The following is a 23,531-nucleotide window of genomic DNA, read 5'->3' as shown; positions in this document are numbered from 1 at the left end:
TAACTTCTGAGGTCATCAGTCGCCTAGAACTTAGAACTAATTAAACCTAACGAACATAAGGACATCGCACACATGCGTGCACGAGGCAGGATTCGAACCTGTGTGCGTAGCGGTCGCTCGGTTCCAGACTGTAGCGCCTAGAACCGCACGGCCACGTCGGCCGGCAATATTTAATCGTTAAACGAAATGCAGTGTGGAGCATGTAGTGACCAGATCGCGTCCCTCCCCCCCCCCCCCCCCTCCTCTCAGCCATTATTGCTGGTACATGAATCCTCGTGATGCCACTCATTGTTTATTGAAGCAGCTGCACTGTCTAAAAGAAAAGTGAGGTGGCGCCAGAATGGAACCCAGTCCTTCTGCACCAAAGGCAGTTCGACTATGGAGCAAGAATTATAATCAAAGAAAAGCGTAACAGAACTGAAATTAACTGTAAAAATCTTACACTTCAATTTATTGTTGATCTACTTCAAATGCTCGATGGAAAATAGTGAATCTCTGATGCTTTAAGCAACAGCCATAATCATCTTCTTTGTGATAAACAAACTGCAGAAAAGAAATAGTTTAGTTGCTTATTTTAATTGCCACAAACTGCGTTTGAGGAGGAAATTTAAAACTATGAGACAAATACGAAATAGAAATGTACATATACACCCATAGATGATAAAATTTATATAAATAATCCTTCCCCAGTGTGAGCACTGCACAGGAACTTGAGAAACCACGAAGCAAATATTAGGTTTACGGTTGTGTTGCAATGCCTGATGAGAATTGCAGTGGTCGCGCAGCGACGCTTGCGTTAGGAGCGTGCGCCGGCAGGGGCGGCAGCAGCAGGTGGCTTACCGAACGGCAGCTCGAAGCGGCAGTCGACGAGCAGCGAGTGGCCCGTGGGGCTCTTCGTGCCCACCACCTCCCCGTCGCGCATCACCAGCTCCGCCTCCAGCGACAGCCATTGCCCCGTGCCCTCCTGCAACAGCGGGCGAACACACAAAGTCTTTACACACACACACACACACACACACACACACACACACACTGCTGCTCAAACTGCGACAGCAAACTGAGGTGCACATTCGAGGAGCTGTCGTTAACAATTTGTAGACACTTGACTACTGTAATCGGCTGTCCACAACCTGACAACGTTTATCAACAAAGAAAATATCTGCACTTATGTTGCAAAAACTATCTTCTGGCGTGTGGCAAGTAGTACCTCCGGTGCCGTGAGATCGTCCTTTCATGTTTCACAGTCGAAGTGATGCATCGGAAGATCGTCTGCTCGTAAGCGAAAACAGCTGCGACAAGTTTACTGTTGTTCCCATTTCAGAAACTACGTGTGAAATGAAGTACAAAGCTGTGAGACTCTTTTTGAGAAGTTCACTATCGGATGTTTTGTAGTAAACCCCTCCGTGATGCTCCGTATCATACTGTAGTGGCCATTAGTATTGAATGGTCTTCTACGCGATGCTGTTATAGGTACTAAATGGACCTGGGACAAAACGTGAAGCCCTGCTTCAGATCTATTCTATTCCTCTGTTGATTCTGTTTCTTGTGACTGATAGGCACTAATGTAAACTATCATTACTAGGTCTTTCCACATATTATGCGCAATACATTTGCTTTAAATACAAGATCTTAGTCGCTCGACTAAACGGCCAACGACTGAATATATCCGGCTATTTCATTACAGTTGCATAGCGTCGCCTATTTGCTGTTAACAATAACGTCGCAAACAGCCTCATAGAACCCATCAGTTCGCTCATATACAGGGAGTTAAAAAATTATTACATAATTTCAGAGGTTGTAGTATGAAACAAAACAAGACAAAATGTCCAGTTAACTTGATGTGGGAGATGGTTAACTTATGAGCTATAAGCCTTTGTTCGCCGCCGTCACTCTGAAACTCATCTCTTCTATTGCAACCTCTTTGCTGTTACAATCAAGTTAAATAGTGTAGGGTATCGTCAATTCCTACCAAACGGCTTGCTTGTCCAGCTAAAGCAAGTACGACTCCAACAACGGCTGTAGGTGTCGTTCATGGATGATGAAGCATCAGTCCGTTTTCTCCAGAACGTCCAGGAACACCTCCCGCAGGCACGTAATAGCCAACCGGTTTGTCGAGGTCCACACCCTTGTTTCCTATATCTTAATCCATTGGATTTTTTGTTTTGGGGACACTTTAAATCTTTGGTATATGCAAGTCCCGTTAATGACGGATAAAGACTACAGGAACACGTTATCTATGCCTTCCAGAGCATTTGTGACCAACTCGGAATATTTCAGAGAGTGCGCGGTTTCCTGAGACATAGGATAGAAGCGTGCCTCATTGTGAATGACCACCATGTCGAGGACCTCCTTTAGCGATCGCTCCCACGTTCAGGTCGTGTGTGATAACAAGTAGACACCGATGAAAGCCCTGCTCTTTCAAAGTAACAGAATAATGTGTTTTCATTAGTTCACTCATTTATTTACTTCTTTGTGTCGGTCGTTCGTAACACCATGCAGGTTGCAGTAGAAGAGACGTGTTTCACAAAGCGAGGATGAATAACTGCTCACAGTTACGCATTTTAGAGTAAATGTTACCTGGGTATTTCTGTCTCCTGTTTGGTCTACACTATACGTGTCAATACAGCGAATACTTTCTTTTAACACCCTGTACTTCGTGAGCAGTAACGGTTCTGAAGTAGTTCATTCGGCTATACTTGAAGTTTCTTACATCCATCATGGTTTCTCCCAGTGTAAATGACATAGTAAGTCCTAAGTCCGAAATATAATGACTATGAAATTTAGTGTTTATGAAACGGCAAGGTCAAGCCAGTCATACGATATTACATGGTTTAAATGTGCATTGCACCTATCTACGTAAACACTATTTTGTTTACCAGGTAACAGCAAGGATATGTATCGAATGCCTTGTGAAGTCAACACTCAATGTATTACCCTCGGTGCCGTTATTTAATACTTTTGGATATTATATATGTACAGAGTTAGTTAAATTTCACGAGATCGCTCTTTCTACATCCATATTGATTCCTGCGGATAAGGTTCGGGCGTTGTACAACATTTATTTATCTTGTGAACTGACTTACAGTGTGATAGTCAAATAATAGTTCTCTGTCACCGTCTAATAGAAAATGACTCTGGTGAACACCTTTATAAAGGATCATGAAAAACAAAAGAATATTCAGAAACTCAATAAACTTCTCATTTTCACTGTGTTTTTGTGAAATAGCAAAAAAACACAATTAAATACTGAGTAAGTGTAATGGAGGAGGAATGGGAACTGTACCTGGTTAGGTACATTAGGTGACACGTTTTAATCTCGTTAAACTTGTTGGATCTGAAATTATTGGTATATCGGAGCACTACTTAAATAATTTTACTATTCAGAGGCTTTCTTTGCCAGAATACAGATTAGCTGGGTATTTTTCAGAGTTCCTTGCAGGGTGACGGAGTAGCCACGTACGTAAGTAACAATATTCCATGTACGACCACAGACGTTTCACGGCACTGCAGTGAACAGATATTTGAATGCAGAATGCAGGGTATTTAAAGAAATTAAATTTCTAATTTTTGTTGTTTATAGGTCCCCTAATTATGACTTCAGAGCGTTCCCGCTGAAGCTAGAAAGTTTTTTTGATTCACTTTATAGGAAGTATCAGAAATAAGTTATATGTGGTGACACCAATATTAATTTTGTTTATGATTGTGGAAGAAAAAGGATGTTGGTAGATCTCCTAAATTCATATGATCTGATGCAGCTGTGTTTTTTTCTCTACAAGGGAGCAGGAGAACAGTAGCACAGCCATAGACAACTTTTTATTCATTACTATATGGGCATGCTGTTAGTAAAATGGTGAATGGTCTTTCAGACCATGATGACAAATTTTAACACTAAAAGACTTTTTTACTCAAACAAATGTCACATATAATTACAAACTATGTAGGAAAGTTACTCCAACGGCTATAGAGATAGTATTAGACCTGGTCAAGGTACAAGAGTGGCAGGATGTTAATAGTATCAATAACATACATGACAAATATTATGCTTTCCTTGACACATTTCCCATGCTCTTTGAGAGATGCTTTCCATTAGATAATTCTAAATGGGCTAGTAGTAGTACAAGGCAACCTAGGGGCTGAACAGTGGGATAAGAATATCATGTAGGGCAAAGCGGGAATTACATGAAAATGTTGGAAGTAGTCACAATCAAGATACCGTTGCCGACTGCATACAGCATTGTAAGGTGCTTAAAAATGTTATTAAGAAGGCAAAGAGTATGTGGTATGCAAATAGAACGGCTAATTCACAGGATACAATTAAAACCATATGGTCAGTTTAGAAGGAAGTGTCTGGTCAGCAGCACAAGGCTGACGATATAAAGTCAGTTCGTAGTAAAAACACCTCTATTACTGATAAATCAGATATATGTACAGTATTAACAATATTTTCTGAGCATTGCAGGCGAATTAAATGAAAAATTAGTTTCTACAGGAAATGATGTAACTCTCTTGTCAGATGTCTTTCCGAGATTGATGTCTGAAATACTCTGTGATATTGACAAGGGGGAGACTGAGTCAATAATTAAATCAATAAAGACTAAGGAATCTCGTGGTTATGATGAATGCCTGGCAGAACATTAGAGTAATGTGCTGTACATGTTAGCCTTGTATTTAGCCATATTTGTAATTTTTCCTATAGGAATAGTCAGTTTACCGAGCGATTAAAGTACTCAGTAGTAAAGCCGCTTTCTAAAAAGGGAGAAAGGGATAATGTAAACAATTTTAGACCTATTTCTATGCCATCAGAGTTTGCTAAAGTTACTGAAAAGGCTGTATATGTAAGGATAATTGATCATTTTATATCACATAATTTGCTATCAAATGCACAGTTCGGATTTAGAAGTCGGTTACCAACTGAAAATGATATATTCTCTTTTCTCCGTGAGGTACTGGATGGATTAAACAAAAGGTTTGGAACGCAAGGCATATTTTTTGATTTAACTAAAGTATTTGATTGTGTTGATCACAAAATATTGCTCCAGAAGTTGGACCATTAAGGAATATGGCGAGTAGCTCACAATTGGTTCATCTCTTACTTCAACACACACATCAAAATGCCATTATTCACAGTATTTAGAGTGGCTGTGATGTGCGGTCTGAGTGGCGTACGGTCAAGTGTGGGGTGCTCCAGGGATCAGTGTTGGGGTTGCCCCTGTTCTCTGTTTACATAAATGGAGTGGCCTCCAGTATTACGCGTAACTCCAAAATATTTCTGTTTGCTGAGGACACTAGCTTTGTCGTAAAGGATGTTGTGTGCAACATTGGCTCGGTTTCAAATAGTGCAGTTCATGACGTAAGTTCATGGCCTGTAGAAAATAAACTAACACACTATGACTCAGTGTTTGCAGTTTCTAACACACAATTCAACAAAACCTGACGTTTTGATTTCACAGAATGGGCATACGGTTAGTGAAACTGAACATTTCAAATTTCTAGGTGTTCAGATAGATAATAACCTGACGTGGAAAGCCCACGTTCAGGATATTGTTCAAAGATTTAATGCAGCCATTTTACTATTCGAACGGTATTTTAAGTGAGTGATCGATCGACAAGAGTATTAGTCTGCTTTGCTTATTTTCGTTCGCTTATGTCATATGATATTACATTTTGGGGTAACTCTTGCCATTCTAAAAGGATATTTTTGGCGCAGAAACGCGCGGTTCGAGCAATAAGTGGTGGAAGTTCGTGAGCCACTTGTTGACCCCTGTACACTACTCTGGGTACGTTGACTTTTTCTTCTCAATATATATACTATTTACTGTCGTTTCTTGTTTACTATATCAACATATTTCCAAGAATAAGCAGCTTTCACTCAGTTAATACTCGACAGAAATCGAACTTGCGTTTGTATCGGACTTCCTTAAATCCACACGATTTCAAATCGAAGCTGATGAGTTTCCTCATGGGTGACACCTTCTGTTCTGTTGAGGAGTCCCTTGAAAAACTAAACTGATTCTTATGTTATATTGTTAACTGCGTTTACTGAAACTAACGGCTTGCCTTTCGGATCATAAGCATTATATTTTTATCTGGTATTACTTTTATACTGTAATTTCATGTACTGACACGTTCCATGACGTTGTACATTTCATCCTCAATTTGGTCCTACGGAGATTGGCGTGTAAATAAAAAATAAAAATTACTCAAAATTTTTACCTAAACATTAGATGTAATGCTTTGTTAAACAAATATCTACACAAATTTTCTCAGAAAATGGAGCAATCTACGTAGCGTACGATAAAAAAACAATACGTTTTTAACATTTAGGAATAGAATGGAACACTTTGTTTGGGAGGTCAGACTGCCGAAGTCAAATTTAACTAATCTGGCTGCAACGGCTCTGTCTCACTGACTAATACAAAAGTACTCACATTCATGTTTGTTCACATACTGCACTGTTTCTGAGTAACTTAGGTCGTTGTAAGTGCGTGGGTTTCCCGGCTAGGGTCAATTTGAATAAAATACAGGGTGATAAAAAAGTCAGTATAAATTTGAAAACTTAATAAATCACGGAATAATGTAGATAGAGAGGTAAAAATTGACACACATGCTTGGAATGACATGGGGCTTTGTTAGAACGAAAAAAAAGTTCAAAATGGTTCAAATGGCTCTGAGCACTATTGGACTTAACATCTGAGGTCATTCGTCCCCTATAATTTCGAATTACTTAAATCTAACTAACCTAAGAACATCACACACAGACATGCCCGAGGCACGGTCGCGCGGTTCCAGACTGAAGTGCCTAGAACCCCTCGGCCACACCGGCCGGCAAAACACGGTTCACTAAATGTCTGACAGATGGCGCGTGTAAGATTTCTTACGCGCGTCGTTTGCTGATGATCGTGTGATCAGCCGCCACTTTCTTCATGCTTGGCCTCCCAGGTCCCCAGACCTCAGTCCGTGCGATTATTGGCTTTGGGCTTACCTGAAGTCGCAAGTGTATCGTGATCGACCGACATCCCTAGGAACGTTGACAGATACAGCCGACGCCAATGCCTCACCATATCTCCGGACATGCTTTACAGTGCTGTTCACAACATTATTCCTTGCCATTGTTGAGGAATGATGGTGGACATAATGAGCATTTCCTGTAAAGAACATCATCTTTGCTTTGTCTTACTTTGTTATGGTAATTATTGGTATTCTGATCAGATGAAGCGCCATCTGTCGGACATTTTTTGTACCGTTGAATTTTTTGGTTCTTATAAAACCCCATGTCATTCGAAGCATGTGTGTCAATTTGTACCTCTCTATCTACATTATTCCGTGGCTTATTCAGTTTTCAAATTTATACTGACTTTTTGATCACCTGGTACATTTCGTTCGTTTGGCCGCGTTGTTACGAAACACTAGAACATATTCAGGATGATTCCGCAATGGTATTACAAACTTTCAGGGATGATGGAAGTTAAATGTATACTTTAACTTTAGGGATCCTGGTCTTGATCGACTGCATTGAATGTTATAAGCAAAAATCGTTCTGTTGTCTACGACACTGGAATACATGTACCACTACTGTTCCTGGAAATTATCCGCTTGCTATTTGTCAACGGATGTAGTTTCCACATCATGGCGCCTGTGAAGACCAAAGAGAATCTTCTGGAAAGACTTCTGCCTGTGACTTGGTTCAAATGATGATGGAGATATTAAAACGGGTACGATAAAACTTTGTGTGGAGGGCACCATGCCTGCATTGACCCTGGAGGACGCCATTTGAAAACTGTTGTAAATATAGTATTTTTGAAAACGTATGCGGGCAAATGGAAGTCATCAGTAGTGCGCCATAGACATGATTTTAGCGAGTTACTAGTCTATCAACAGGGGAAATTATCTGATGGCATTCGAAGATCATCAAGGGGAAATCTGTACGCTACACTCATGGTTCGGTTGTTGGCACCCTTAGTGTGAGTGCTGCGCGAGATTAAGATGGAACTTGTGTAGATTTTCGTTTAAACGTTTGGATAGGGTCCATTAACTCAAACTGATACATTTACCTTTCTACATAACATAATCATGGCGTCAGGCTATATGAAGCTTAACAAAGTACAGTATGGGGCGGACGAAACAAAATTAGCTTGAAGAATATTTTACGCACCTTAAGCTAGGCAACGCTGCTTACATCATCCACTCCAGGAAGTAAGTCGGATAGCCTACCTGATGACGCATGAAACGTTTCACCACATCATTTTTATTTTCCCAACCCCTTATTTGCCGATAAAAGGCTACGATGCTGTTGACATAAAGCAGTATTAACTTCTTGTAATATGAGCCTTGAACCTCTATGATTGTTTGAAGGACGTCATCTTCCACTTCTGGCTCTGGAAGATTTTATTCTGACATTGCAGTTTTTAGAATTACGCCATTGTCAAGAACCTGCAAACATACTACACAATTTATCAGGAAACTGTACTTTAGAGACAACAACAGTACGGTCAACGTACACAGGCACGTGCTAACACGAACGTACTTAGAAGTATTCGATGCTATGTCACTGCACATATATATGGTGCTAACAGTATCAATGCACATATTAGTATTGATGTCTGAGGTCAGTGTACTGAACAACATTACAGAGTTTGTTTTGAACAGTAGTGTTACTGAAAAGATGAATCTTACATGTGCTGTTCATTTATATATATTGACGATGCTCGTGCTGATTTTGCATTTAAAATTTGACGAAGCCACTACTGCTGCAGACGATTAAGACATTATTTTTTTAAAACAGATCTGAAGACGGTAACCTTTTGACAAAAAGTTTTTGACCACAGACGTAAAGCAATGGAAATTTATTATAGCAGTATTTACTGCATTTGTAAACAAATAATTGTTGGTACCTCCTAGTACATGTGGCAAGTGCAAGCCGCTAATGTTTATTTTACCGTGGGCAACAAGTTGAGGCATTGAAGTATGGACACGAGGACACAAAACGGTCAGCCTATAGTGAAAGGCGTAGCCCACTTTATAGTGCAGTTACGACTGCGCAGAAAACGTCAGGTAGTAAATTATGTGACGTGTTTACGGAAAGACTGTTAGACGAAGAAAAAAACAACTAACACTTCGTAGTGGGTAATATTAATTTACCAATGATCACAATGTCTGCATTTACACCGCTAACAAAGTGTGTAAACTGTAAGTAACACTATCCTTATAGTGTTGTCTGTCTTGAACGACTTCTTTCCATCTTCCATCATTGAACAGTCCGGTATTAAGTACTTCCTTCAGAAATTCTTCTTTGATGTGACGTTAAACCACAAACTTCCCCCGTCATAGACTGGTGAATTCTCTTCTGAATTTCATACCGAGAACGAATCAACATGACATAAAATAAAATTACGACGCGAAAGCTTATCGTGGATCGTATGCGATATTTAGCCGCCCCGTATGACGTTTTTACGTTCATAATAAGATACTATGAGAACTTGGGGCTTGAAGCGGCCTATCAGAAATCGGGTCATAGGTTGCTGATGGAAAGAGTGATTGAATGCCTTGCCATTTATCCGCACGAACAGATGACGTGACTGGAGCTGTGTTGCTGTCTGTAAATAGAAGGCCCCTCAGGAACTAGCGAACGCAGGCTTTAGAAGAGTTTGCGGTTGACTAGCGTGTTGGTATCTTCCCGAAGGATTAGCTGCCCTCTACTGAGGAGAAAACTAGGTAGCAATTCTCACGGGGTTTGCTGCACGCTTGCTACTTCGATCTCATTACAAGCATTCAAGATCTGTCTTCCGTTGCACACAGTTCGCTGTGTCTCGCAATTGTACACAATGCCAGTTTATCAAACTGTTGTGTGGTGCACACGAAAGATTCAGTGGAGTACTGCACAATTTGTCTTGGCTCCAACGGTCAGGTCTAGAGTGACACGGAGGCGTTTACCCTGCTCCAGTTGAAAGAACTGTAAGGGGCGTTTAACACATCGCGAAAAGGGTTAATTTTCACGAGGGCAGACTTTCCAACAAATATGAAATAACATGACGATTGTGGAATACAGATATAGGTGCAGGTAAGTATGCACCAACGCAACGAATCGTGTTTGCTTGTTTTATGACGCACTGTGTTACCATCGAGCCCCGTCACGCCAGAACCGCATTAACTGCCGTTGTTTACATTTGTGAATTTCTGCTTCTAGGTTTATTACTTATGTCCATGTGATCAGAGAAACGTTTCTAAGGGCTCTGAGCACTATGCGACTTAACTTCTGCGGTCATCAGCCCCCTAGAACTTAGAACTACTTAAACCTAACTAATCTAATAACATCACACACATCCATCCCGAGGCAGTATTCGAACCTGCGACCGTAGCGGTCTCGCGGTACCGGACTGTAGCGCCTAGAACCGCTCGGCCACCACGGCCGGCCATGAATTCATGGACCCAGCGTGTCAGCAGGGGACTGTTAAAGCTGGTGGAGGCACTGTAACGGTGTGGAGCGTGTCCAGCTGGTGTAATATTGGACCCCTGATACGTCTAGAGACGCCTCTTACAGGTGATAAGTGTGTAATCATACTGTCTGATCACCTGCATCCGTTCATGTCCATTGTGCATCCCGACAGGGCAATGCGACACCCCACATGTCCAGAATTGCTAGAGAGTGGCTCCAGGAACTCTCTTCTGATTTTAAACACTTTTGCTGCCGACCAAAGTCCCCAGACATGAACATTATTGAGCATATCTGGGATGCCTTGTAACGTGCTGTCCGGTAGAGATCTCCATCCTCTCGTACTCTACGGATTTATGGACAGTCCTGCAGGATTAAATGCGTTAATTGCCTCCAGCACTACTGCAGACATTAGTCGAGTCCATGCCAGGTAGTGTTGCTGCAGTTTCGCGTGATGGTGGGGCCCTTCACGATATTGGGAAGTGTACCAGTTTCTTTGGCTCGTTAGCGTATTTCCATAGGGGATCTATGCGTCTGAATACAGCGACTTGTGTGCCTTTGAATTTGGCGACGAATTATTGAGTATCCGAACTACGCTGTAACACGATGATTACACAAGCCATAGCCTTCAGTCCGAATACAGGTTTTGGACGCTGCACACCACCATAATCACCCCCGCTCAAGTCTCTTGATCTCAGCATTATTAGTCCACCGTTAGCAAATTGTCGACTCCTTGATGTCTCAGAATGTGTTCTAACAACCGATTCTTTTTTTCGTTAGGTTGGACCATGAATTGTTTCAGTACCTCCTGATTAGTTATTCGATGTAACCAATATTGCTCCGTAGCACCACATTTCAAAAATTTCAATTCTTGACTGCGTTTCACTTACATACATGAATACACTATAGACAAATACCTTCAAAAAAGTCGTTCTCACACATTCATTACTTTTCTGTAATATGAGTCCACAGCATCAATAAATATGTTTCAAGCTTGTCAAAAGATTTCTGCTTGAAAATGGCAAAAATGCCGAAATGTCAGTAGTAAAAAACAGTGACAGCTAAAATCAAACATGACATCTGAGCCGTGCTCAAAGTTGCTGTTTTGAAGAGCGCGCCGCAGCGCGTTGTGTGAAGCAGTCGCCCTCCGTTTCTGGCGGTGGCGCCGCTGTGGCAATCGCAGCTTTGGTGTCTCCCTCTGGTGGGAAAGGTGGAAGGTTGCCTGTTCACGTGCATCTAAGGGGCGCAATGAGCTCGCCAGTCAGTTAGTCTGGGTCTGTTTCTCGTTCGCATTTGTTAGGCAGTTAGTGTCTGTCTGTCGTTCGGAGCTCTAGTATGTCTGTCGCACGGATCAACCTTTAAAGCCGGCAAAATGAGAGTCCATTACGGTAAGAGAGCTCAGCGAGTGGTCGCCCCGTCGGGGCTTAGTTCCTGCATGTGCGCGTTACGCCGCCAGCCTGCTCGACTTTGCTCAGGCAAAGGTCATTGGCGGTTGGGTCGATCGGTAGGTCGGTCGCGCACTGAGACACAAGATGACTTGTCCGTCTTGAGCGTCCGCACATGTGAGGTCGCCACGTGAGTCCAGTGGGCCGCGCCGTATAGCGAGGGGTAGTGGCTTCGCGGTCGACACGAGAGCAACAGGAGTCAACCCACGATATCAGTCTGGCCGGTGCAAGGTGCGACGCCGTGAGACGGGAGATCGGCGCGCCTTCCTGCGTCCGCTGAAGTGGCTGGCAGCGGACGGTTCGGGAGAGCGTTTTGGGGGTGCTGCGCCAAGTCTTCGCCAGACATCGCAGTTGTTTCTTCTTTTTTTAAGTTAAGTGATTCGTGATAAGTTGTTTGATTTGCTCTTCTTAAATTCTACTTGTTTTCTTGGTGAGGTCACCAGCCGTTTTGCTTTGGGGTCGTCCCACCTTTCTTCTCCGTTTGGCCACCCGCGGGAAGGTGGTTGTTTGTAAGTTGGGTGGTCCGTTTTTCCCTTTTTGAGTAGGGGCGGGTTAGAGCAACCTGCAATTCGGGTTGTTCGGTAATCTCCCTATCAATCTACCGTACGTTAGTAGCTACCTCTGTCATGTTTGTCGGATAAGGTGTGTTAACGAATTTATTGCTTAGAGTGTAACGGCCTAATACGTGAAATATGTTATGATCTTTGGAAACTTTGATATTATTGCCTATGATCTTGAGAGGCGATATCTGTGTACTGTAGAGCATCTTAACCATTGTTTGGCCAACCTTGTAGAATTCTATTTAAGATTGCATTTCATGGGCTTTTATTTATTAAATGATCATTTTAGTATATTAAGTTGCCACCCTTTCACCGTAATACTTTCCTTAAAAGTTAAAATCAAGTTGCCCCTTTCGGTGGCTAGTCTAATATTTCAACTGTTAATATTTTGTACCATTACCATCCCTCCTACGGGGGTGCATAGTTCGTGTGCTTGTGTAAATTGTTGAAACTCTTAGTTTAAAGCTATCTGGTGTGTTGCAGATTGGCACCAGTGTAGTCTTTCAGAAGCTGTTGTGAGCGGTTGTAACTCCGGCCGTGTCAAAACGGAGCGGCAAGGTTCTCTGCCCGAAAGATCATACAGTCAAAACTTGTTTCTTTCTGCCTCTGAATAAATTATAACTTTGATATTTAGAGGGTGCTTTCTGATTATAAATTTCAATCTGTTTCTTTTAAAAAATGCTTTTAGGCTCTATTAAAGTGAATAAAATCCCCATTTGTTAAAAGGAATTTGGTTATGATTTCATCAGTTACTCCCTCGCAACTACTTCCATGCTTACATAGTGTGATTAGATGTGTCATATTCTTGATAAATCGCTAGTAAATAAAATAAATTCTTAAGAATATTCTTTGAAAATAAATCACGATTTAACATCAATTAAAAACTTTAATTTATATTAGATGTTAACAAATTTCTCGATTTAGAAATAATCTTTTGCTATTCCCACTCTACATTTTATATCTTCTCTAATTCGGTATCATCAGTTGTTCTGTTGCCCAAGTAGGAAAACTCATATACTAATTTCAGTGTCACATTTCCTAATCAAATTCCTTCAGCATTGCCTGCTGTAATACGACCACATTCCATTACCTCAGTTTTCGTTTTGTTGATTTTCGTCTTATGAGGCGCTTCTCATTCCGTTCAACTGCTCTTCCACTAAATACACACGCGACGTTAATTATGAAATTTAGAAGGGTTTTTACACTGTTATTGCGACGTATGTTTTCCACCCTTAGCAATGCCAGATTAATTGCAAACAATATCAGACCTGTAGGTTTTTCTAGTGTACGTCTACGCAATGATATGAAAACTGATAGGTTAAGTTCAAATGCGACAGACACCATTCACTGTAGTCCTAGATGATATGTGATATGTGAATGTGAACAAAATTATCACCTAATAAATCATTCTGTATTGAGTAACTAAGAGTTCCTCGTGAATGCCAAATGTTAAATAAAATGCTTTAAATAAAGACTGTCCCTTTCCAGCATAAATGACAATTAATTGAAACTCTCAGTTGCGGTGTTGTTGATATACCTCGATGGGGACAGGTGAATATGTGTGCCCCGACCGGGACTCGAACGCGGGATCTCCCGCTTATATGGCAGACGCTCTATCCATCTTTTTTTTCCAATAATCTTTATTGAACAAACTAACAGTATTTATATATACAGTTCTTCAAGATGTACAAATGATTGTTAGTTAAACAAAAAATATTAGAAAAACATTAAATACAACAAAATATAACATATTCCGTCTTTTCTTTTTTGTCGATGCATGAGAACGTGGATAAGGGTGTTGCATCGTGTGACAGGTAGGCATGGCACACCACAACTTTGAGGAGGTCGAGGAAGACGCTGCGGAGACAACAGGCAAAAGTTTGTCGGTAAGATGGTTTTCGGGTGAGGGTGCTATGCGCGGTCACAACGTTCTACCAGAAGTCAAGGACTGTATGCGGATCACTCTCAAAGAGGTATTCTAAAGCCTGTCCTCGAAACCAGATGAGGGTATGGTGCTTAGCAAGACGGTAGTGAAGTGTCTGGGGCAACAACAGGAAATCCGAGGTTACCGTCGTTGGCAAGGCACGGAGGTAAAATCCCACGATTCGTTGGATGAGGAGCCATGCGTTTCGTTTGAGGGGGCACGTAAGACGGTGCTCGTCGGAGCTGACAGTCAGGGCGGAGTGGGGAGGTGGCCAGTGCTATGCGATAAAGTCGACTATTAGTCGGGAATTTGTCACAGACTAAAACATACCAGAGTGCAGACACAGGCGACGGTAAAAAGGGTGCATGCACCCCCCCCCCCCCCCAAACCGTTCGTCAGAATGTCAGGGTGCTGTAGCACCATGGGGTTGCAAGGGTTGGAAAGAATAAAAAAAAAACGATAATAATCTTTTGGACGGGGAGGACGTAGATGAGTTCTATGAAACAACTGTCTACGTGGTACAATAACGGACAAGTAGGTGCCACATTGATCGGTGACTCGAGAGAAGCTGCTTTAAGCCACCGAGGTCACAGATGAACAGCGCGACTGCAGAGACTTATCCCGTGCACGCTTCGAGTGAGATTCACACTCCCAGCTGTCCACAATCTACATACGTATGTTCCTTATAGATATTTGACCTTCCACTCATTCCTCTCGACAACTAAGGTGACGATTTCCTTTTTACGATGTTTTCTGCTGCAGCTTACATCGTGTACATTTAACTTTCCTTCATGTCTAAATGCTCCCGAACCACAAAATCTGCCTATTACTGGGCTCAGCTGCTTTATTTTATTTGTTAGCGCATGCCAGCTACCCGTTTGCTCCTCCGCCACACGCTTGTGGTGTATCAGACGCGTCAGCCAGAAGGTAGGGGTCTCAGTAAATACCACGCGTCCCTTGACACTTATAGCGAACGCACAAGCTGAGACTCAGTAGATGGACTACAGGTAATGACTGTCAAATCAAAACCGCTGTACCCACTCTATTCTTATGGGACATTTCGATTGCCACAGGCTTTATTGTACCACGTGCACTCATACTTGCTCTCACACAACATCGAAACATGATTGTCAGTATTAAACCTGGTTTACGCCGGAGTGAATGGAGGCGAACAAAAGTGAACAACCACTCACAGACAGTTCTTCATTCGCTTTTAGTTGTGAACATGTGTTTGCATTAGAGGGAATGGAACAGAACACAATAAGCAAATTCTATGAACGCTGTCTTATTGCTTTTTGGTGCTAATAATCGGCACACAGTAAATTAGTTAGAGATAGGATACGAAACTTTGATATTCAAAATGTATTATTTGTTTTGGCGGACATACTGTTTTTGATGAAGTAAGCAAAATGGCGTAGGAAAGGAAGAACTTAGTTGTTTGAATTTGTACGTAAATACGTAAACGTAGAGCACACGGCACTGAACTCCACTTTTTCTTAGACCTTTCCAAAATTTTGCACATAAGTCGGCTGATACTTCTCGCCTCCGTCTCAATATAACTGAAGAAAAAATTTTAAAACCAACATTAATTACCGACAGTCAAACAAATCGACGAAAGATTTTTATTAACACTGATTATTAACGACCGTAAACATTTACGTTACTGTAACGGTTGTTTCGCATTATAATAGCTGCTGTACCTCAGTTTGTTATGTCTGCAGTGACATATGGGCTGTTCCATTTCACTTTGGACAACAGGAAACCCTGCATTTTTGTGGGAGTTCATTTTTCTATCTGAAGTGGATGTTATCTTAATACCTTTTGCAAACCTGCAGGCGTGATAAACAAGTGCTTCAAAATTTTTAAGGGTAAAAATTACCGTAATTTAATACGTAGGTTAGCCCGCATCTCGTGGTCGTGCGGTAGCGTAGTCGCTTCCCACGCCCGGATTCCCTTGCGGGGTCAGGGATTTTCTCTGCCTCGTGATGGCTGGGTGTTGTGTGATGTCCTTAGGCTAAGTAGTTCTAAGTTCTAGGGGACTGATGACCATAGATGTTAAGTCCCATAGTGCTCAGAGCCATTTGAACCAATACGTAGGTTAGAACTTAAGTAGTGGCAACACTGCTGTGGAGACACTATGGAATGGACTCTACTATCGTCACTGACAGCACACGTTGTTGACATACCTACCATACCTCCGAGCAAATGGATTCGGCCGTGCCAACTTACCGACGTGCGCACAATCGAGGGAAACACAGTCACTTGTGAGTGAGCGAGCGGTCTAACGTAACGGAGTCACTATGTTTTCCAAACAGGAACAATGGAGTTGGATCAATATTGAATGTGCCAGAGGTCGTACAGCACGACAGTGTCATCAAGGCCTTCAAGAGGCGTGCGGGGAATCGGCATTGCCGTACGGAACAGTGGCACGTTGGGTAAAAGCCTTCAACGAAGGCCGGCAGACTGTGGCAGACGTGCATTAGGTCGTCATAGCGTCTCTGAAAAAGAAGTGCATGCTGTTGCCGCGTTAGTGGACAGTGATCGACGCCAGACGATTTGGAAGCTCCCCCATTAAACCGGATTATAGCATACGACTGTGCTTCTCATCCTGAAGGAACGCCTGAGCAAGGGAAAAATTGCATCACGATGGGTTCCGTGTGAAGTGACGGATATGCAGAAATGGATGCGTTACGACGCTGCTCAGACGCACTTGGAGTGCTATGAGCGCGCAGAAGAGGCTTTCTTACGCCGTATCGTAACAATGTATGAGATATGGGCCACATCGTACGAGCCAAAACTGAAACGCCAATCCAACGAATGGAATCAGTACGGGTCGCCGCGAAAGTAGAAAGTGCGTCAGAGTCACAGTATAGTGACTCTGATGGTGTTATCCTAAAGCATTACGTCCCTCCACGCAGACCGTCAGTGCACGGTATTGTTCGTTTTTGGAGCATCACCAGCGACCAGCTTTGCGAAAGAAGCGGCCACAGATTCTGCGCAACCCACCCATCATTTTGCACAACAATGCGCGGGCGCATACAGCGCAAGCTGTGGCTGCTCTGTTGGGTCAACGGGACTGGGAAGTACTGTACCATCCACCATACTCCCCGGACTTTAGTCCTAGTGACTTGATTTGGTTCCGAAGATGAAGGAACCACTTCGTGGCATTCGCTTCATAACAGTTACAGAGATTCGACAGGCAGTACACCGCTCCATTCGCACCTTCAACAGAACAGGCTCTGCTAACGTTATACTACGCCTTCCACATCGCTGGCTACGGGCTCTCCACAACGATGAGGTGCAAAGATGTATGTTGTTTCGGTTGTGAATGAATAATTGTCGCTATTTAAGTTCCAACCCTCGTACAACACGCGATTTTGTGAATCGTCGCTCTAAAATTATCAAAGTAACATATTAACAGAAAATTCCAAATTAAGTAGGAGAGCTTCTGTAAAGTTTGGAAGGTAGGAGACGAGATACTGGCAGAAATAAAGCTGTTAGTACCGGGTGTCAGCCGTGCTTAGGTAGCTCAGATGGTAGAGCGCTTGCCCGCGAAAGGCAAAGGTCCCGAGTTCGAGTCTTGGTCGGGAACACAGTTTTAAGCTGCCAAGAAGTTTTATAACAGGGCACACTCCGCTGCAGAGTTAAAATCTCACTCTGGAAACCTCCCCCAGGTTATGGCTAAGCCAAGTCTCTGCAGTATCCTTTCTTTCAGGAGTGCTAGTTCTGCAAGTTTCGCAAGAGTGCTTCTGTCAAGTTTGGAAGGTAGGAGACGAGATACTGGCAGAAGTGAATCTGTGAGGAACGGGCGTGAGTCGTGCTTCGGTAGCTCAGTTGGTAGAGCACTTGCCCTTGAAAGGCAAAGGTCCCGAGTTCGAGTCTCGGTAGGGCACACAGTTTGAATCTGCCAGGAAGTTTCACACTTTTGTATAGTTTGAGATATTACTCATGCAGCATGTATCGTATTTTTCGAGAAAAACACACAGTTGTACGTGGAAAAATTTGTCTTAATATCATTAATTGAGAATTGTAGAAAAAATAGTGAATCATGAGGAGGCCACCTGCTGTTTGCGTTCCACGGTCGCAATCTAAGCACAGCATGAACTTCAATATTTATTATAACATTATTTTTTTCCACGTTTCAGACAAGAAGCTCCATAAAACTTAGGACTCAGATCAACGTGTAGCAAAAGGATGTTCAAGTCTCTGTATGTTTAAACTTTATGAGAAATGCGTTTGCGATTAATACATGAATAAAGGATTTTTAAAAATTGTATTACTTATTGTTATATACCTCGTTCAACAGCAGACATTCAGCTTCGAAATGACTCGTAGTTCACTGAAATCCGATATATGGTTCATGAGTTACAGGGTAAACAAATTTCGGGAAATAGCGGAATCTTCACTACATTTTAACTAGAAAACTAGTTAACATTTAAGAGATGACTTTATGAAGCTGATTTTCTTCCAATATAATTAGCACATGTAAAAATTATTAATGATTCTAAAAATAAGAAGCGAATTTTCTCAATTTTTGTCAGATCTGAAATGGAATAACCCATACGCGAAACACTTCAAGGCTCTCATGTAAGTACGTATACGGAAGATAGTGCTAATAACATATGGTTAATGAAATGCGAAATATAAATACGACCTATCATATAGACTGCGTAATAAAGTGTGCTGTATAGTGAAATGGTGTCAGCTATACTTCTGTTGGACCTGTTTGCTTGTCGACCGGTGTTAAGCCATCACGAACTCGACACACAATACACCAAATAACGGATTGTGTGCTCGGCTAGCTTCCGACAGACTTGTGTTAAGGTTGAAGTGATAATTTTTCATACTGCGAAGTGATAATGTAGCTGAAATATCATTATTAATGAAATATAAACTTAATTAAATTCACATAATTAAAAATTACCCAGTAACTTTCAAGGTCGAAGGAAAGCAATGTGGTTCTCTCTATGCAACCTGTGTAACATTGGAAACATTGTCACACTGAGACCGCCATTCAGTGAGCAAGAATCCACAGACAATTTTTTTTTATATATATGTAAGGAAAGAGTAAACTTATCACAATGTTGTGGGAGATAATAATGGAGAAAGAAAAGTTTTTTTAGTACACTAATGTATTTGGTCTCAATCAGTATTATTTAAATTGAAGTTGCATTGGTCCACAGTTGCCCATGCCTTATGAATAGTGGAAAGATATCTGGGTGCATAAATGTATCTCCCTTCCCGCACTGTTTACAAGAAGGCAGCAATGGCCCAGATTTTGTGCTTCCGTCTTCAGGATGACCTATGGGCTCCGTTCAAATCTCTCAGAACCTCACGTGGCTCGCATAGCTCTGAAAGGCGCTTTTGTAACACTCTTGTTTAAGAAATACTCAAAACGGCTTACTCGCGCAACCACTGTCAGTGAGAATTTCTGGTGGGAAACCTCATGGATTTCCACTTTTGTCAATCCACTACAGAAGACTCTCAGGTGCCACGCCTCGCAGTCCAGTACAGCGAGGGTGAGTAGAATTCGTTATATCTCCGCCACTGATGGACAGAGGCACGTCGATGACAGACTACAGACATTGCTAGTATAGCGCGCTAACTTCGCCACGGAATCGCCCTCCCCACAAATCGGTGACCTGGGATAAAAAATGATGGAGATATAAGTGACTGCAGAGCAGGCTGAAGTCTGTTCTAGTCGCGCAGCCACCTCAAGCAGATCATTTCGCACTATTCCACGACATCCTGTTCTCAGTGCCATTGTCACTGGCTGTTCGGGACTTGGCACTGATCAACTTGACTCTGCCAGTTTTGTATTCTGGCCCTGCTCCACTGCCACGGGACTTTGTCGCTACTGTTCGAGTGTAGATAGTAGACTTTCAAGTATTTTCTCCGGATGTCGGTACTACCGTTGCCCATGGAGTACAGAACACTCTGAACTTTCTCACATTGTCTTCAGGTGTCAGTTTCTACTGTTTCACATTTTTCTAGTCGACTTCAAATTTTCTGGGGTGCAAGGATCCATCGATTTAAATTATATTAATGTTTGAAAGCCACTGAGGACTGTAATCAAAAGTCGTTATTTCCTGTAGGTTACAGCAGCTATTGATTTTTCGGCGGTCCCACACTGTAACGTCACCATCCGCTACAACTGCTAATACTGTTTCTGTAATTTAAAATTCTTGCAAAAGGAGCAAAGTGGTAAGGGCATTCAGTAGGTAATGCCACATATTTTTCTCTTGGCCAATCTGGGTTGAAAAATACGGAATTTGTTGTTTCGGTGGGTACCAGCGCTATATTTAGCCTTTAATGTGGTGTTTGTATCATAGGTTCGCTCCAAGCAGAGAGCTGTTATTGAGTTTCTTTTAGCGGAAAAACTGAGCATCGTTAGTATCCATAGGCGCTAGCAGAATGTCTAGGGCCACGTGGCCGTGAACTTAAGTATTTTGAGTCGTTGGGCGAGGCGCCTGTCATCATCGAAAACAAGGTCGTACAAATACCTCCGATGTCCCGTGTACCAGCTGGTCACACAGAGCTGTGACTCCTGCAGTGTTGGAACTTGCGGACACTCTCACCCGAGGTGACCAACGATCACGGACAAACATCTCGCTGCAGAACTGGATGTCTCTGTTGGTGGGGATGATACACTCGTCCACCAACTGGGATACTTACAGGTCTGTGCCCGCTGGTTTCCTTGCAGCCAACGCAACGAAGGACCATATGGGCGGAATTGCTTGCGCTCTACGAGGATGAGCCTGACAAATCTTCTCGCTAGTCGTCACAGGTGGTGAAAAATTGGTTCATCACTCCGAAACCGAAACAAAACGGCCATCCATGGAGAGGCATCACAGCACCTCCCCTCTAAGCAAAAAGTTAAAAACCATTAACGTCATGCCGAGGGTGTTCTGGTACTCTGAAGGGGTTATTCTGTTTCATGTCCTTCCTCATGTTGAAACGACCAACTATGATGTGTGTGTAATACCCTCAGAAATTGAAGAAACGGCTTCAGCGTGTTTACCACCCCAAAAATGCATACAAACTTCTCCTTCTCGATTACAACGCGAGTCCTCGCACAAGTCTGAGCGCCCACGAGCTCACAGGACTTCACTGGACTGTTCTTCCTCGTCCACCCTATAACACCCAACTCGCACCTTCCGACTTCCACCTGCTTGCCCTATGAAGGATGCACTATGCTGAAAACGTTACACGGATGAATGGGAGGTTGTCGATGCAGCAAGACTTTGGCTCCAACCTCGACCAGTAGAGTGGTATCAAACGGGTATACTGCCTCTTCTAGTAAGGCGACATAAGATGGTCGCATTGAAAGGAGATCATGTTTAAAAATAGGGTTTTGTAACTAAAAGAGTCGGGAATAATACTGCGTTTTGAAATCCTGAATAAAACCACCCTTGCTTTCATAAAAAAGAATGTGTTGCATTACTCGATGAACGCCGGTCATATAATGTGTCTACCCTTGTCCTTTTACAATTTTTGTAATTTTTAGTGTAACTTTTTATATGTTTTGCGATGTTACTGTAACATATAGCTAAAAAATATTGATTCGTTTTCTGCCACTACTTTTGTGAGCAGGGACAGTGCGTGATAGCCCGGGATCTAGAATAATTCCGAGCGGGGGCAAAACCTTGATGTGGCCCACCCTCAAGCGTTTCAGACACGACGTCCAGCAATTAAAAGGAAATCGATTTTTTTCAAAAATATGTTCATTTTTTAGTGCACATCTTTCAGAAGAGTTTCATATGCTAGAGGAAATGTAAACCATATTATTTGGTCTTAAATGAGCCAAAGTGCAGTGTCACGCCTCTTCAGACAACACCGTATTTCGCTCCTTGGAATTAAGACTTATATATTTTGTAATGGAAGCCATCAAGCCTACGTTGGTAACAGTGAAGATTAAGTGTCCTATGGTGCCTCTCCTGCTTACAGTCGGTCAGTTAGACATCCTACCCCCAATAAAAAAAACTCACAGTTAATAGTGGGTGGGATTATTTGTGAGAATAAGAACGCTTCAGAAAATTTGCACACTTTACTGCCTATTAGCTAAAAACTTACTCGTTTGCTTTTGCATAAAATTGAATATAGAAAACATAAAACCAGTAAAGACCACACACAAGCAGGAAAGTATTTATTTTTCAAGCCTTAGGTCCTAGCATTTTTTTCTCTCTAATCTTGCTACAACTTTACATAGCGTGCTTTCTTATCCTCGAAATAATCTATTGTCTCAGAAACGTTCGTTAAACGTTTTGCTTCATGAAAAATCAAAATGTCGTGATCTAATACTGAAAACTGTTATAAGAAATAGTACCCAAGACTGGTGTGGTTTCTCGATTTGATTACGTCTGTTTTGTCGCTGTCTGCAACATAAAACGAAATAGGCCTTTCTAATATTGCAGCAATTGTAGCACACCCCAAATAAGCGGACTGTTTTGGCACAAATGGTCATTTTTATCTACCTCATTTACATCAATAACACGACAGAATACAATTCACGAAGTGGCGATGTCAAACGCCTGTTAGGCCTACTAAATGCAAAAAGTTTTGTGTTAGGAAATAGTTTCATACTTCATTCATATGCTATAGTTTCTCAAGCATATAATCTAAAGTTGTAGTAGTAGTTCTAAATTTTTATATAAATCTGGAATCGACATATTGGTTCATATAATTGGTGTGATGTCCCCTTTTCTTCTCCTTCGTTTCTAACAAACAATCACTAATACTGTAATTATTCCTGCCGTTGTCAAAATTTATTCTCCAGTTAACTTCACTTAAGACTGCCACAATCACCGGTTCAGTTATCCTGCGTTTATCTTCGATTAGGCGTTATGAAATGTTCGTATAACTCGTTTGGCGCGCTTTTCCGGGAACAGAACTTTAACTGCTGCTAACCGGGGACTGTACAATTGGCCCTTAGTAGCATACCGATATGGCAAAAAATCCCTGCTAAAAATTCATTTCCTTGTATACACCGAGAAGTTAATATGTAATTTTTCTTATCTGTTATTCCTGGCAGTCGTTTATTTGTACGCTTGTTGGCTGAATCTATGGATTTCGCAAAACATTACAACAACGCATATCATTATCACACCCAACCGACCACATAAACAGACAGCAAATGGTATTCACCCGTTCGGGTTTATTCGGCTAGGCTCGGA

At 42.1% G+C, this 23,531-nt stretch overlaps 1 protein-coding gene and 1 non-coding gene across 2 annotated transcripts in view; one reads left to right on the top strand and one right to left on the bottom strand.

The window, feature by feature from the left end:
• The window catches only part of LOC126281758 (phorbol ester/diacylglycerol-binding protein unc-13-like), a gene marked incomplete at its 3' end in the record, with an annotated part of 634,664 nt that overhangs the window by 102,653 nt on the left and 508,480 nt on the right, over window positions 1-23,531 (bottom strand). Inside the window, exon 5 of the mRNA XM_049980956.1 lies at window positions 841-964. Within this exon, the coding sequence (XP_049836913.1) occupies window positions 841-964 (124 nt within the window). The remainder of the gene's footprint in view (window positions 1-840; window positions 965-23,531) is intronic.
• Trnas-uga (transfer RNA serine (anticodon UGA)) lies at window positions 18,176-18,252 on the top strand. Its single transcript has one exon. It is a non-coding gene; the product is annotated as a tRNA-Ser (tRNA).

This window comes from Schistocerca gregaria, chromosome 7 (genome assembly GCF_023897955.1).
Source record: "Schistocerca gregaria isolate iqSchGreg1 chromosome 7, iqSchGreg1.2, whole genome shotgun sequence".
Lineage (NCBI taxonomy): Eukaryota > Metazoa > Arthropoda > Insecta > Orthoptera > Acrididae > Schistocerca > Schistocerca gregaria.
Note: the sequence above shows the minus strand (reverse complement) of the source record. Positions and strands in the feature narration are given on the sequence as shown.